The 12729-nt window shown below is 52.3% G+C and overlaps 1 protein-coding gene across 6 annotated transcripts in view; it reads right to left on the bottom strand.

The window, feature by feature from the left end:
* The window catches only part of CACNA1E (calcium voltage-gated channel subunit alpha1 E), a 131527-nt gene that overhangs the window by 81618 nt on the left and 37180 nt on the right, over positions 1 to 12729 (bottom strand). For all 6 annotated transcript variants that reach the window (XM_066556196.1, XM_066556192.1, XM_066556195.1 and 3 more), the window contains 3 exons: positions 3671 to 3774; positions 2339 to 2491; positions 1433 to 1614 (listed from right to left, as the gene is read on the bottom strand). In XM_066556196.1, the coding sequence (XP_066412293.1) occupies positions 1433 to 1614; positions 2339 to 2491; positions 3671 to 3774 (439 nt within the window). The remainder of the gene's footprint in view (positions 1 to 1432; positions 1615 to 2338; positions 2492 to 3670; positions 3775 to 12729) is intronic.

The raw sequence follows: 12729 nt of genomic DNA, 5'->3' as shown, positions 1-12729 counted from the left end.
AGTGCCAGAGTCCCTCCTGCAGCATTTCCCCACCTCATGCCATCAATTTGCCTCCTGCAGAGCAATGCCACTCTGCAAATCCCCGGGCGTTATGGGAACCAGGGTATAAAAACATTCCTGGTGCAGTGACGCCAAAAATGCAGCTGAAATGAGGCTGGGAACAGAACAGGCACGGATCCTTTTAGCCCACAAACTCCAACATGTTTGTATGGCCAGTCACCCACGGTGATATGGCACTCTGGGATCTCCTGGAGCTTTTGCCCTCAAGCTGCTCTCTGGGCACCCCAAGGGCTTGGGCATCAGCAGCTCCAAACCACAAGAACTCAGCCCAGGCACTCCCTGCTCCATCAGCTCCCTGCTGGATGCTGAAATGCTGGCCCTGCCCCACACAAGGGGTCTGAGAACAGCTCTGAAGCTTTCCCAGGCCACCAGACATCCTCTACAATGCCCAGAAAACATGTCCACTGTCACAGAGCTGCCCTGGGGAGCACAGACAAGGAAGGAAGCCTCCCCAGGCACAGCCTTCAGGCAGGAGGATCACTGCAGGACCTGCCCATGGGGTTTTGCTCTCAGAAACGGGTCAGAGATAGGGACCAGACCCTTAGAGCTCCCTTTGTCTGGAGGCATGGAAGACATTAAAATTCTGGAAAGATTGACTCCATTTCCATCACAAAGGAAACTCTGGATTTTCTGAACCTCCAGCTCAGCCTTCAAGCAGGAGGATCACTGCAGGACCTGCCCATGAGTTTTTGCTTTCAGAAATGGGTCAGAGATAGGGACCAGGCCCTTAGAGCTTCCTTTGCCTGGAGGCAAGGAACACAGCCAAATTCTGGAATGATTATCCCCATTTCCATCACAAAGGAAACCCTGGATCTTCTGAGCTTCCAGCACACAGAAACAGCCTCCAGCTCAGCCTTCAGGCAGGAGGATCACTGCAGGACATGCCCATGAGGTTTTGCTCTCAGAAAAGGGTCAGACATAGGGACCAGGCCCTTAGAGCTCCCTTTGCCTGAAGGCATGGAACACATCCAAATTCTGTAAAGATTTAACCCCATTTCCATGTCAAAGATAGCGACCAGGCCCTTAGAGCTCCCTTTGACCAGAGGCATAGAACACACATGGAACACACCCAGATTCTGGAAAGATTTAACCCCATTTCCATGTCAAAGATAGGGACCAGGCCCTTAGAGCTCCCTTTGCCTGGAGGCATGGAACACACATGGAACACACCCAGATTCTGGAAAGATTAACCTCATTTCCATGTCAGAGATAAGGACCAGGCCCTTAGAGCTCCCTTTGCCCAGAGGCAAGGAACACACCCAGCCACTGGAAAGATTAACCCCATTTCCATCACGAAGCAAACCCTGGATCTTCTGAGCTTCCAGCACACAGAAAGAGCCTCCAGCTGCCCACCCAGAGCAGCAGTACTCACGTTGTACAGGACTGTGGTCCACCCTTCCATGGTGATGCACTGGAAGACGGTCAGCACAGCAAAGAGGATGTTGTCGAACTGCGTGATCCCATCGTTGGGACCAATCCACTCTCGGCACTCATAGCCCGGGGGGCAACCCTGCACCCCGCAGGGATGGGGAGGGTCCAGCTCCTCTAGTTCACCTGCAGCACACAGCAGAGAGACAAAGGAGGCAGAGGTGAGGGACAGCTCATCCTAGATCTTTTCCCACTCATGGGATGTGGAGAGAGTGCCCATCACATTCATATTTTCCCTTCACCCAGGATTTTTCTCCTGGGAAGCTCAGAAGCCTCAGAGAAAAAGGAAAACAATATGATCTCATTTGCTTCTCCTATGTCTTGCTGCTTTGGGATGTGGGTTAGAGATTGTTTATTCAACAGGTGATTGTTTCATTGGTTTCATGTGAATTGTTTTAACTTATTGGCCAATCCGGGTCAAGCTGTATCGAGACTCTGGAAGGAGTCAGGAGTTTTCAATATTATCTTTTTTAGCCTTCTGTAACTATCTTTTCTGTATTCTTTAGTATAGTTTAGTTTAGTATTCTTTAATAAAATATAGTATCTTAAATATTATAATATACTTAAATATTCTTTAGTATAATTTCGTTTCATATTCTTTAATATAGTATCTTAAATATTATAATATACTAAATATTATTATATACTTAAATATTATAATACTTAAATGTTGTAATATAATATAAAACTATGATATTGTATCTTTAATATAATATAGTATCTTAAATAAATAAATATAATAGTATCTTGATATAAATTAGCCTTCTGAGGACATGAAATCAGATTTATCATTCCCTCCTGCCACGAGGGCAGCCCACAGACACAACAGGTACCCAGCCCTTGTCCCCACCTGAATTGTTTGTGTAGCAGGCTCGGTGCAGCTTCCCGCTGTAGAACTCCAGGCCGATGATGGCAAACATGAGGATGGCAAAAAAGAGCAGCAGGCCAATCTGCAGGAGAGGCACCATGGCCTTCATGATGGATTTCAGGACAATCTGCAAGCCTGGGAGAGGAGAGGAGATGAGAGAAAGGGCACAGCTCAGAGCAGCAGTGCAAAGCCCCTTCCAGAGACTCATCCATCCCAAATCTGGCAGGAGGAAGACAGGGAGCAGAGAGGATGGACAGCCAACAGAGAAATGCAAAAGCACAGCCTGGAGGAGCCCTCTGGGCAGGAGGATCCTGGAGGAAAGCAGGGGAAGGAAAGCCAAGCTACAGAGCAGCCTCCAGCAGAGGTTGTTTCTGGTCCCCACTCCAGTGTCCAGCCTGTCCTTGCCCCACCTGGACTTGGTGGGACATGGCTTGTGCATCTCTGTCCCCCTTGTTGCCCCCAGGGCATGAATCCAGCCCTGCCAGTGCCCAGGGCAGGAGGGACAGGAGCACTGGTGCCAGCAGCAGCCTAGTTTCTTTATTTATCCCCGTGCCAACAGATGAAATCTTGCAACAAAAAGGGAAAAAAAAAAAAACAAAAAAAAAAACCAAGAAATCTCCCCTGAACAAACCCCAGTCCTGAAAGGATCCACCCACTGCCTTCTGGCCAGGGAAGAGGAGCTGCCAGTGAGCTCTGCAGAGGACAGTGCCACCCAGGGACACCAAGTGCTGCCACCTTTGAGCTCTCACTAGATGGAAAGGTGGGATTGATGCCTCAGGTTTGAGCTTTTATGTTTTTCAGATTCTGGGCTGCTTTAGTGTGTGAGTCTGGGGTTCAAATTAGGGGATGGTGAGTTCTATGCACAGAGCAGGGAGACAAAACAATTCCTTTTCTAGCTGGGGACCAAGGACAAATGATCCAAATCTCAGCCCCAAGAGCACAAACAATGTGGGCTGAAGAGAGAAAAACAAGAAGGATGGGACTGCATAACCTAAAGCTATAATTGCACAATTAACTCCAATATGCAAATGGAGAAGAACTTATAAAAGGGAGAAACCCCATGACCTGTTGTCCATTTTGTGACCATTTTGGTTCATCTTGGGTGCAGCCCTGGCTGGGCTCTTGTGCTGCCCAAGGTGGATCCATTGAGGCCTTTAATAAATCCCTGCTTTATTCTTTAGCTCTGTCCAGCCTCTGTTCTAGGCCAGCCTTCACAAGGCATCAGGACAAGGTGGCACAAGGACCCCTCTCCCCCCAGGACCATCAGGGATGGATGCAGACCCCCAGGGAGGGAATCAGGAGGATCCAACTTACTGGGAATGCCCGAGACAAGCTTCAGCGGCCGGAGCACGCGCACGGCCCGCAGCGTCCGCAGGTCCACGTGGGTGTTGAAGTGTGTCCCGGCCGTGGCGAGGATGCTGTGGGCACACAGGGACAGAGCACAGTTAGCCCAGGGAAAGCTCTTGGCCACTTCAGTGCCATGTTGTCAAAGCAGGCCAGGGGGAAGCCACGAGCCTGAGATTGGGAGTGCCATGCTCTGCTGGCTGAGCTAGCCAGGCTACAGCCCACTAAGGGGACTTCCTGGGTTTGTCATCTCTTGGGAGCACGAAGAGGTTTTATTGTGTAATATAGTTCATTTTTTGTGCTTGTGCCTGTTAAATAAACAAGTTTTCCCCACTTTTCTCCAAGGAAATCTTTTCCTAAACCAGCTGAGGAAGCCATGAAGCTTCTCAAGCCATGTCCCTAGGCAGAGACAGAGATTAACTCCTCCCAAAGGTCAGCGAGCCTCCTTTGATGCTCACACCCAAATTCATGGGCAGCTATGACAAGACAAAGCCACACAGGGACCCGCCCCAGCCCTAGCAGCCCCCACACCCCAGGATGGCTGGGGACAGCCCCACATCACCCACGGATCCCATCCGGGGTCTCAAGGATCGTGCAGGATCCCTCCCAGGAAGGTGGCACGTGGGCCAGGAGCAGCACCTCAGGGATGTGAGTCCCTCCCCTCCGTGCTCCTGTGGCAGCACTTCCAGCCATCAGCTGCCCTGGCTTTTTCCACACATGGAGCTTCCTCAGAGTCCCACGTCTGGGATTGCTGAGAAGGAGCCCAGAACCTCGCACACATTCCAAAATCTATAGTAATGAAAGTTTGATGACCTTGGAAGGCAACCAGCAGGCACAGGAAGGACTCCAGAGGTTTTCTTTTAAAACACAAAGATTTTTTTAATTTTTTTTCCCAAGCCCATCTCTGGAAAACAAACTGGGGCAAGGAGGGAGGCTGGAGCACACTGAGTGCAGCAGTGGGAACACTCAGGGCTCCTGCACCTGCTCTGGGCTGCTGAGGGATGCTGCACCTCAGGGATGCTGGCAGAATCCTCTCCCATCCAGGCTTGGTCCCCAGGGGCTGGGAGAGGAGCAGAGAAGTTGCAGTAGAGCAGCAGGGGGTGGGAGAGGAGGGGATGGGGAGGAGAACGGGACAGAGGGAGGCAGCAATCTCAGGGCTGTTTGCAGCAATCCAAAAACCGAGGGAAATTGGGTCATTGTTCCACTAATTCATCTAATTACAGGCCAGAGCAGCTCTCTGGCGTGCTGAGCAATTAGCACTCTTTCTCTCACCCTCTCCCCGAGGTACAGCAGGTACCAACCTGTCCCTCCAGAAAGGCGGCTGGGTTTCCTAGGATACCCTGGCAGCTCTCACATCTGCGAACCGGGTTGTTTCAGCTCCTTTCCCCAGCCTCCTCTTCCTCCCTGCCCCACTGCAAGGCCCCAGCAGCAGTGGCATGCATCACCCACAACCCCCTGGGTATCACACTGCTTACCCCTGATATTTACAGGGATCTTTTACCCTTGCTGGCACTTTCCCTTTGCACACCCAGTCTCCGTGCCCCAGCCTGTGCCCAGCCCCTGCTGCCCACAGCACTGACAGGAGAGCAGAAAAGGGACTTAATTAAGTCAGGAGCAGCCAGAGTCTGGGGAGAGCTGTGCTGTTAAATTGGTTGTAAGATCAAAATCAATAAATATGATAAAGCACGGCCACTCAGCAGCACGAGGGAGGGACAAAAGCCTCATCACTTCCCACCCCTTCACCCACCCTGCAGTGAGAGCAGGGTACCCCAGTGCTCCCCAAAATGCCAGCCCAGGGGACACACTGTGCCAACACCATGCTGGAAACCCTGCTTCAGCTTTTGCTCCTCATGTCCCAGCCCCTGGAGTGGCACCAGCCTCCCAAAGGGGCAGGAGCAGCCCCAGTGCTGACTCCAGCCAGGACAGAGTCCCAGAATCCCAGAATAATGAGGTTGGAAGAGACCTCCAAGATCATGGAGTCCAACCCATGCCCCAACACCTCAACCAGACTGTAGCACACAGTGCCATGTCCAGTCTGTTTTTAAACACATCCAGAGATGGTGATTCTACCACCTCCCTGGGAAGAGCATTCCAGTACTTTATTATTCTTTCGGTGAAAAATTTTTTCCTAATATCCAACCTATCCCTTCCCTGACATAGCTTGGGACTGCCTCCTATGTCTCTGTCAAGGCTGCATGGAGAAAGAGATCAACCCCAGCTGTCTCCAGCCTCCCTTCAGGGAGCTGTAGAGAGCAATAAGGTCACCTCTGAGCCTCCTCTTCTCCAGGCTAAACAACCCCAGCTCCTTCAAACGTTCCTCAGCAGCTGAGGAGCTCCAGGGGGCTGGGGATGCTCCCAGGCAGGCTGCAGGCTGCAGCCCAGCCCAGCTCCTGCAGCAGAGCAGCACTGGGGTGGGCAGCTCTCTCCCCTCAGCACAGAGCCATGGTGCCACACGGATGGAGGTGTGCTGCGTTGTGATTTCAGGGTTTACCCCAGAACCCCGGGTCTCTCCCCTGAAGATTCCCTCCCAGGTGTGTCAATCACCCTTGTTTTCCCCACCCTGACCCCTCCCAGCACTGTCTGTCAATCCTGGCATTCCAGAAGGGCATTGAGTGATTGGGCAGATCCAAAGGATGCCCTCTACCCCTGGGGGCATTGGGCCACCCAGGTGTCCTTTGTCCCTTGTACCTGCTTGGTGGCTCCCTGCCCCTTCCCTGCCCCTCTCCCCGGGGTTCAAAGGAGCAGCAACCCCGTGGTTCAGGAGTTCTGTTGGAGCTGTTGCTGGATTCAGAGGCCTAAGGGCCAGAATAAAGCTCTGGATCCAAACTCTCCATCAGAACCGGCTCCTTTCCTTCACCATCGCCTTAAAGCTTCTCCACAGAGGGAAACCTGAGGAGAAGCCCCTGTTATGGGGGGAAGCTCCATCCCAGCACCACCAGAGCTCCTGCAGGCCTGGACTTGTCCCCAGTGCCCAGCTGCAGCACCCAGGCAGGCAAAAGTGTCTGTGGGGTGAAACACCACACACCCAGCCAGGCAAAAGTGTCTGTGGGGTGAAACACCACACACCCAGCCAGGCAAAAGTGTCTGTGGGGTGAAACACCACACACCCAGCCAGGCAAAAGTGTCTGTGGGGTGAAACACCACACATCCAGCCAGCCAAAAGTGTATCTGGGGTGAAACACCACACACCCAGCCAGCCAAAAGTGTCTGTGGAGTGAAATACCACACACCCAGCTGGCCTAAAATGTCCCTGGGGTGAAACACCATACACCCAGGCAGCCAAAAGTGTCTGTGGGGTGATCCAGCTGGCCAAAAGTGTCTGTGGGGTGAAACACCACAGTGCTGCTGTTTGGTTCAGCACCAAGGGCCAGACAAGCCAAGGCACATCCCATCCACAATATTGGTGACACCAACAGAGGTGGAGCCCTCCAGCCTCCGGGGCAGGAGCAGCACCTGGCTGCAAAGTCCTCAGCTAACCCAGATTTGTGTGAAGGGCTCCAGAGCCCGTGCTGGAGCCTCCAGGCAAGGCTCGGGCGATTCCAGGGCACTCCTTCCCCGTGCTCTAAATTAGCTGCTAAGAATGGGACTCCTCTGTGACAGGCAAGGTGACATGCTCCTTGTCCTCTCGTGGGGACAGGGGACATCACGAGCGCTTTGGGAAGGAGGTTTGGACAGATCACCAGACCGAGGCGGTGGCACTCGGCGCTGTCACCCGGGCGGTGACAAAAAGCTGACCCAGGTGTGACACAGGTGCCTGCACATCCTCCTGAAGGCAGCCAGGGCAAAGAGCACTCTGATCCCAGCCAGCCCAGAGCCTCTGGGCATGGGCTGAGCAGCCCTACACCACCCAACACCTCAATAAAGCAGCTGGGAAAAGCAAACCAAGCTTCCAGGCACGCCAGCCTGGCTGCTGGCTGCTTTTCCCAAGCCCTTCTGTGGCTGGAAGATACACACATCCCCTCTCATGGATAAATTTTCCCAAGCCCTTCTGTGGCTGGAAGTTACACACATCCCCTCTCATGGATAACTTTTCCCAAGCCCTTCTGTGGCTGGAAGTTACACACATCCCCTCTCATGGATAACCAGGCTTTGCTGGTAGGCACAGGCAGCACTGCTGATTATAAATCCAATGCTCCAAACACATCTTGCTGCTTGGGACTTCAGCATATCTCACCTGGCAATTGTTTATTAACCCTCTAGCCATGCCTTTTTTTAATAATTTTTTTTTAATAAACCTTATCAGCCAGAACTTTCTGAATTAAGGTTTCTCACAGCTCCTGAGATGGGACTCGGGCTGTGACAGACCTTTGTGCTGCCACAGGGCAGCAGCTCTGGTATCTGTAGAACAATTTAAACCCTTTTCGATCACTCACAATATCCACGTCTGATGTGCTAATAATTATTCTTTATTTTTAGGCAAGGACCCAAACTAAAATTACATCTCACCATCCAAGTTATTTGAAAAAAGCTGCCAGATTTAGGCTATAAAAATCCCAATGATCTCATGCTTTTCATCATATGTACTGGAGGAAAAAAAGAAGGGGAAAAAAAAAAAAAGTGAAGGCGTTTTTATAGGTCACCCAGGCAAAGGGGTTAGTTTTACTTCTGAGGAAAGGGGGAAGAGAGACTTCAGGTGGAGAAAAGAGCAGAGAGGAGCTTTGGAAGGATGCAAATGAGAGAGGAGGCAGGATGGGAAATATATGCTAATCCCCCAAAGTATAATTGAATAGTGAGCAATCACCAGCAGACAAAAACACTCTTTCAGGAGAGGAAAAAAAATAATAATCCATTGCTTTGTGTTTGCAACCAGGATGATGATTTGATTTTATTTATTTGGAGGCTCTGGGGAGGAGGGCGAGCTCCCGCTGGGGCCACCACACCCGCGGGCTTTGGGGTTGGGCAGAGCCGGGATCAGCCCCCATCTGAGCAGAGAACACGCCCTCGCCTCCAGCTGAGGACCTGCACCTTTAGATCTCTTCCCCCAGGGCTCAAAAGAAGGAAAAAAACCCCAAGAATAATCTCATTTTAAAGAATTCCCTGCTCTTTGGGACCGTGAAGAATAAAGAACAAGCGATGCTCGACAACGGTGCCCACGCAAAGTCAACACTGAACTTGGGCACTATCCCACTCTGCAGCAGCCAACGTGGCCCCTGTGCCTGTGCATTGCTGGGCTCCCATCCCCATCATCATCCCATCCCCATTTCATCCCATCCCCATCATCATCCCATTCCATCCCATCCCATCCCCATCATCATCCCATTCCATCCCATCCCATCTAATCCCATCTCCATCATCATCCCACCCCCATCATCATCCCATTTTATCCCATCCCATCCCATTGATCCCATTCCCATCCCATCCTGCTCTTAGCCCTAAGGAACAGCACACACAGCTCAGGCCACGCTGCAAAGAGCTTCACATCAGAGACTCCCAGCAAAGGCTGAACCCCAAGTTATCAGATTGACCCTCTATTCACCCCCCCAACCCCAAACTGAGCCCCCCTCAAGCATTCCCCTTGGGGAGCACTGCTGAAACTCACACAAACTGTCCCAGCAAAGGGTGTGCTGGGTGGAGAAAGGCATAGGCTGAGACAGACTAATCTCAGCCCAAAATCTGGGGCAGGCAGGGTGCTGGCTGGCATGCAAATTAATATTTATAATTAAGTGGAAAGGCCCCTGAAGGCTTGCACTGCCACCTGACTCTAGGAGGGAGACTACTTCATAATTAATACACTGGTCAAACAGCTCACAGAAAGTGAGTTACCTGATGAGCTCACCCCATTCCTGCCCTGTTTGGTGTTAATCAATGGGGTGAATCCATCCCTGCCCTCTCTGCAGGCAGCATCATGTGCAGCAGGACATCCTCACAGTTCTTGGGTGCCAACCTGGCTCGAGGCAGGGCCAGCAGGGTCAGGTCACCCACTCTGAGGGTGCCACAGCAGAGCACAGCCTTGGGGACACCAAGAGACAGGGACACCGGGGCCAAGTCCCGCCCTTGGCACAGTTCAGAGCAGCGTCAAAGCCTCCACCACCTTCTCTTGCTCTTTCTAGGTTTCGGGGCTGTGACCCAGGTGGATTGAGCTGCTGCACAGCTCCTGCTCCTGCCCCTCCCAGCAGCTTGGAAAGCTCTGGATGGGCACAAGTGACGCCCTGAGCGGTGTGATGAGGCTGAAGGACAAAATCTGCCTTTACCAGCCTTTGATCTGGGGGGTGAGATCATCCCCCAAGGCCACCATCTTCCCAGAGAAGCCCCCAGGATTTGGGGCATGACTGTCCTGGACCCTGTGGGTTGGCTAAACCCCACATTTCCCTCTTTCCTCCATCCCCACACTGCCTCTCAGCAGACAGAGGATTTGGCAGGGTGAGAGGGTGCTGATAAAAGTGCATTTGCACACACAGGACCTGGTGGAAAGCTAAAGCCACTGAGAGCAGACGAGAGCTGGCTCCACAGAGAAACAGAGAAGGGCTGACCACAGCAGGGCCTGTCTGAGCTCGTGCCAAAGGAGACCCCAGAGCACCCACCTGTGTGAGCCCACCTTCTCACTGAGGATGAGGAGGGAACAACCCCCTTTCCTCAGGCCATGCCCCCCAACCCATCTCCCAGAGGAAGGCGCATTGCGGCGCAAAGGACAATGAGGGCGTCCCCCAGAGCAGGAGCTCTGCCAGGGTGTTGGGGTGCAGCAGGAGCCCCTGGGGAGCTCAGGGGTGCCTGGCAGGGGAGGCAGTGCCCCCGGGGACCAGCAGCCACGTGGGAGGGGCTGACTCACTCTGCAGCTTCAGGGAAGCAGCGGGGTGGGGAGGATGGAGCCGGGATCGCGTGAGCGGCACGCGGGACGGATGCTGTGCTGGGAAAAGGGGGTGCCTGGCTCCCCCAGAGCCACAGCCACAGCTCTGCCTGCCCAGGTGGTGCCTCAGGTTTGAGCTTTTATGGTTTTCAGGTTCTGGGCTGCTTTAGTGTGTGAGTCTGGGCTTCCTATGAGCTCTGTGCACAGAGCAGGGAGACAAAACAATTCTGCTCTAGCTGGGGACCAAGGACAAATGATCCAAATCTCAGCACCAAGAGCACAAACAACATGGGCTGAAGAGAGAAAAACAAGAAAAATGGGACTTCATGGACTAAAGCTGTAATTAAACCAATAATTACAGCTATATATTTTATATATATATATATATATATATATATATATATATATATATATATAGCTACAATAAAACTCTCCAATATGCTAGTAGACCAGAACTTACAAAAGTATAAAACCCCATGGCTTGTTGTCCTTTTTGTGGCCATTTTGGGTTGGGCTGCCCAAGGTGGATCTATTGAAGCCTCCTAATAAATCCCTACTTTATTATTTAGCTCTATCCAGTCTCTGTTCTAGGTCAGCCTTCACAAGGCATCACAGGGATCTCCACCCCCCATCCACAGCAAGGGGAAAGCTTTTCTCTCCTCCCCAGCCTGTCCCCTGACCCAGCCAGGGAAGCTGTGCTGCCCTTTGTGCAAGGTGCTGGTCCCAGGGCCATGGCATATGGCACATGAATCATTCACCAAGCTGGGAGATTAATTATTCATCCAAACGAAAGACCAAACATTTTACTAATTGTCCTGAAAGAGCTGGGAAAGGGGGCAGGCATCAGGTTGGGTACTGCCAACATTCATGAAATAAAAAGGAAAGAGTGGGGGGGAAAGTCTCGTCTGGTGTGATCAAAGTATTGCTGGGGCTGGACCTGGGGTTGTTTTTATGTTGGTTTATCCCTAGAGCACAGCACTCCTTGCAGGGGCTCAGGCTCCAGCAGGACAACCACATCAGGATGCTGCACTTGTGCCCTGATTCCACACTTGTTCTCCAAAGCTCTTATCCACTCCCCCAAGTTCTCCAAACCTTTATCCACTCCCTGAGTCAGGGAAATGCAGGTGTGGGGCTGTGGGAAGAGCCTGTTCCCAGCCCAGGTGTGCTCCCACACCCGTGGGGCCAGCACCCCAAACCAAACCACCAGGGCATGCAGCACCTCAGTATTCCCCAATGCAGCTGCTGCCAGCACCTGGTCAAGGATCCCCCTTCCATCTCTGGAACTCCAGGACTGAAAAGAGCCTCCAAACACACAGAACTGGGGTTGTGTGAGGTGCATTAAGTCCCTGAGGGCAAAACATCCCTGCCTCTCCCATGGGGGAGCTCAGGGGGAACCATGAAAAGGGAACTTCCCAGGACGGTCATCTGAAAATCCAGGCAGCATCAAAACCAGCAGAAAAGCCAAGCTGCCCTCCTCATCCCTGGGCTCACCTTGCAGCCTTGGAATGCTTCCATCCTGCTTCCCACTAGGCACAGCAGGAAATCAGGGATGCACAAGCATGCACAGGATTTCCCTGGGAGGTCAGGGAGAGACACCAGGCTCACAGCTGCTGCCTGGGCTTTGGGACAGGACTTGGAGAGCCAGGCTTTCCTGCCCTGGCTTTGCTGAGGGCATGGCAGGCAGTGCCAGCAATCCTTCACTCCTGCTTTCCCTTGGCCACGCTCCACCCCACAAAACCCTTTAATGAAAACCACCGTGCCCAAGGGCTTCACAAAAGGCACCCAGGTGTAGAGGGTTGTTAAACCCTCCCAAAAAACCTGACAGCAGAGCTTCCTTTTAGTGACTCTGGGGTTTTTATCCAGCTTTTACAGCGGCTGCTTCCCCAGCTCCTGAGCAGAACAACTTCACAAGGGCCTTTTGATTCACATTTGGATTTTTTTCCACCCATTGTGAGCAGCGTTCCCCCACCCCTTCACCTCTCACGTGTTATTGTATTGCTGCTATAACAAAAAAAAGCCAATGGTGCTTTGATAATGCTCAGGCACTGGAGTGTGTGAAGCACACACCCACCTGGATATTTGCAGAGGGAGTTTAACCCTTCCTGTTCCATCTAGTAGGGGGCAGGACAAAGCAGGCAGCTGTAGGGTCCTTGTGCTCTATTCCCAATGGCATCCAGGGAGCTCATGCTCCAGTTGCTGGTGGCTGAAGCTCTTTCAGCCTCACTTTCTCAGAACCATCAATTGA

Source organism: Molothrus aeneus, chromosome 9 (assembly GCF_037042795.1).
Source record: "Molothrus aeneus isolate 106 chromosome 9, BPBGC_Maene_1.0, whole genome shotgun sequence".
In the NCBI taxonomy this organism is placed as follows: Eukaryota; Metazoa; Chordata; class Aves; order Passeriformes; family Icteridae; genus Molothrus; species Molothrus aeneus.
This window is presented reverse-complemented; position numbering and strand designations above follow the sequence as displayed.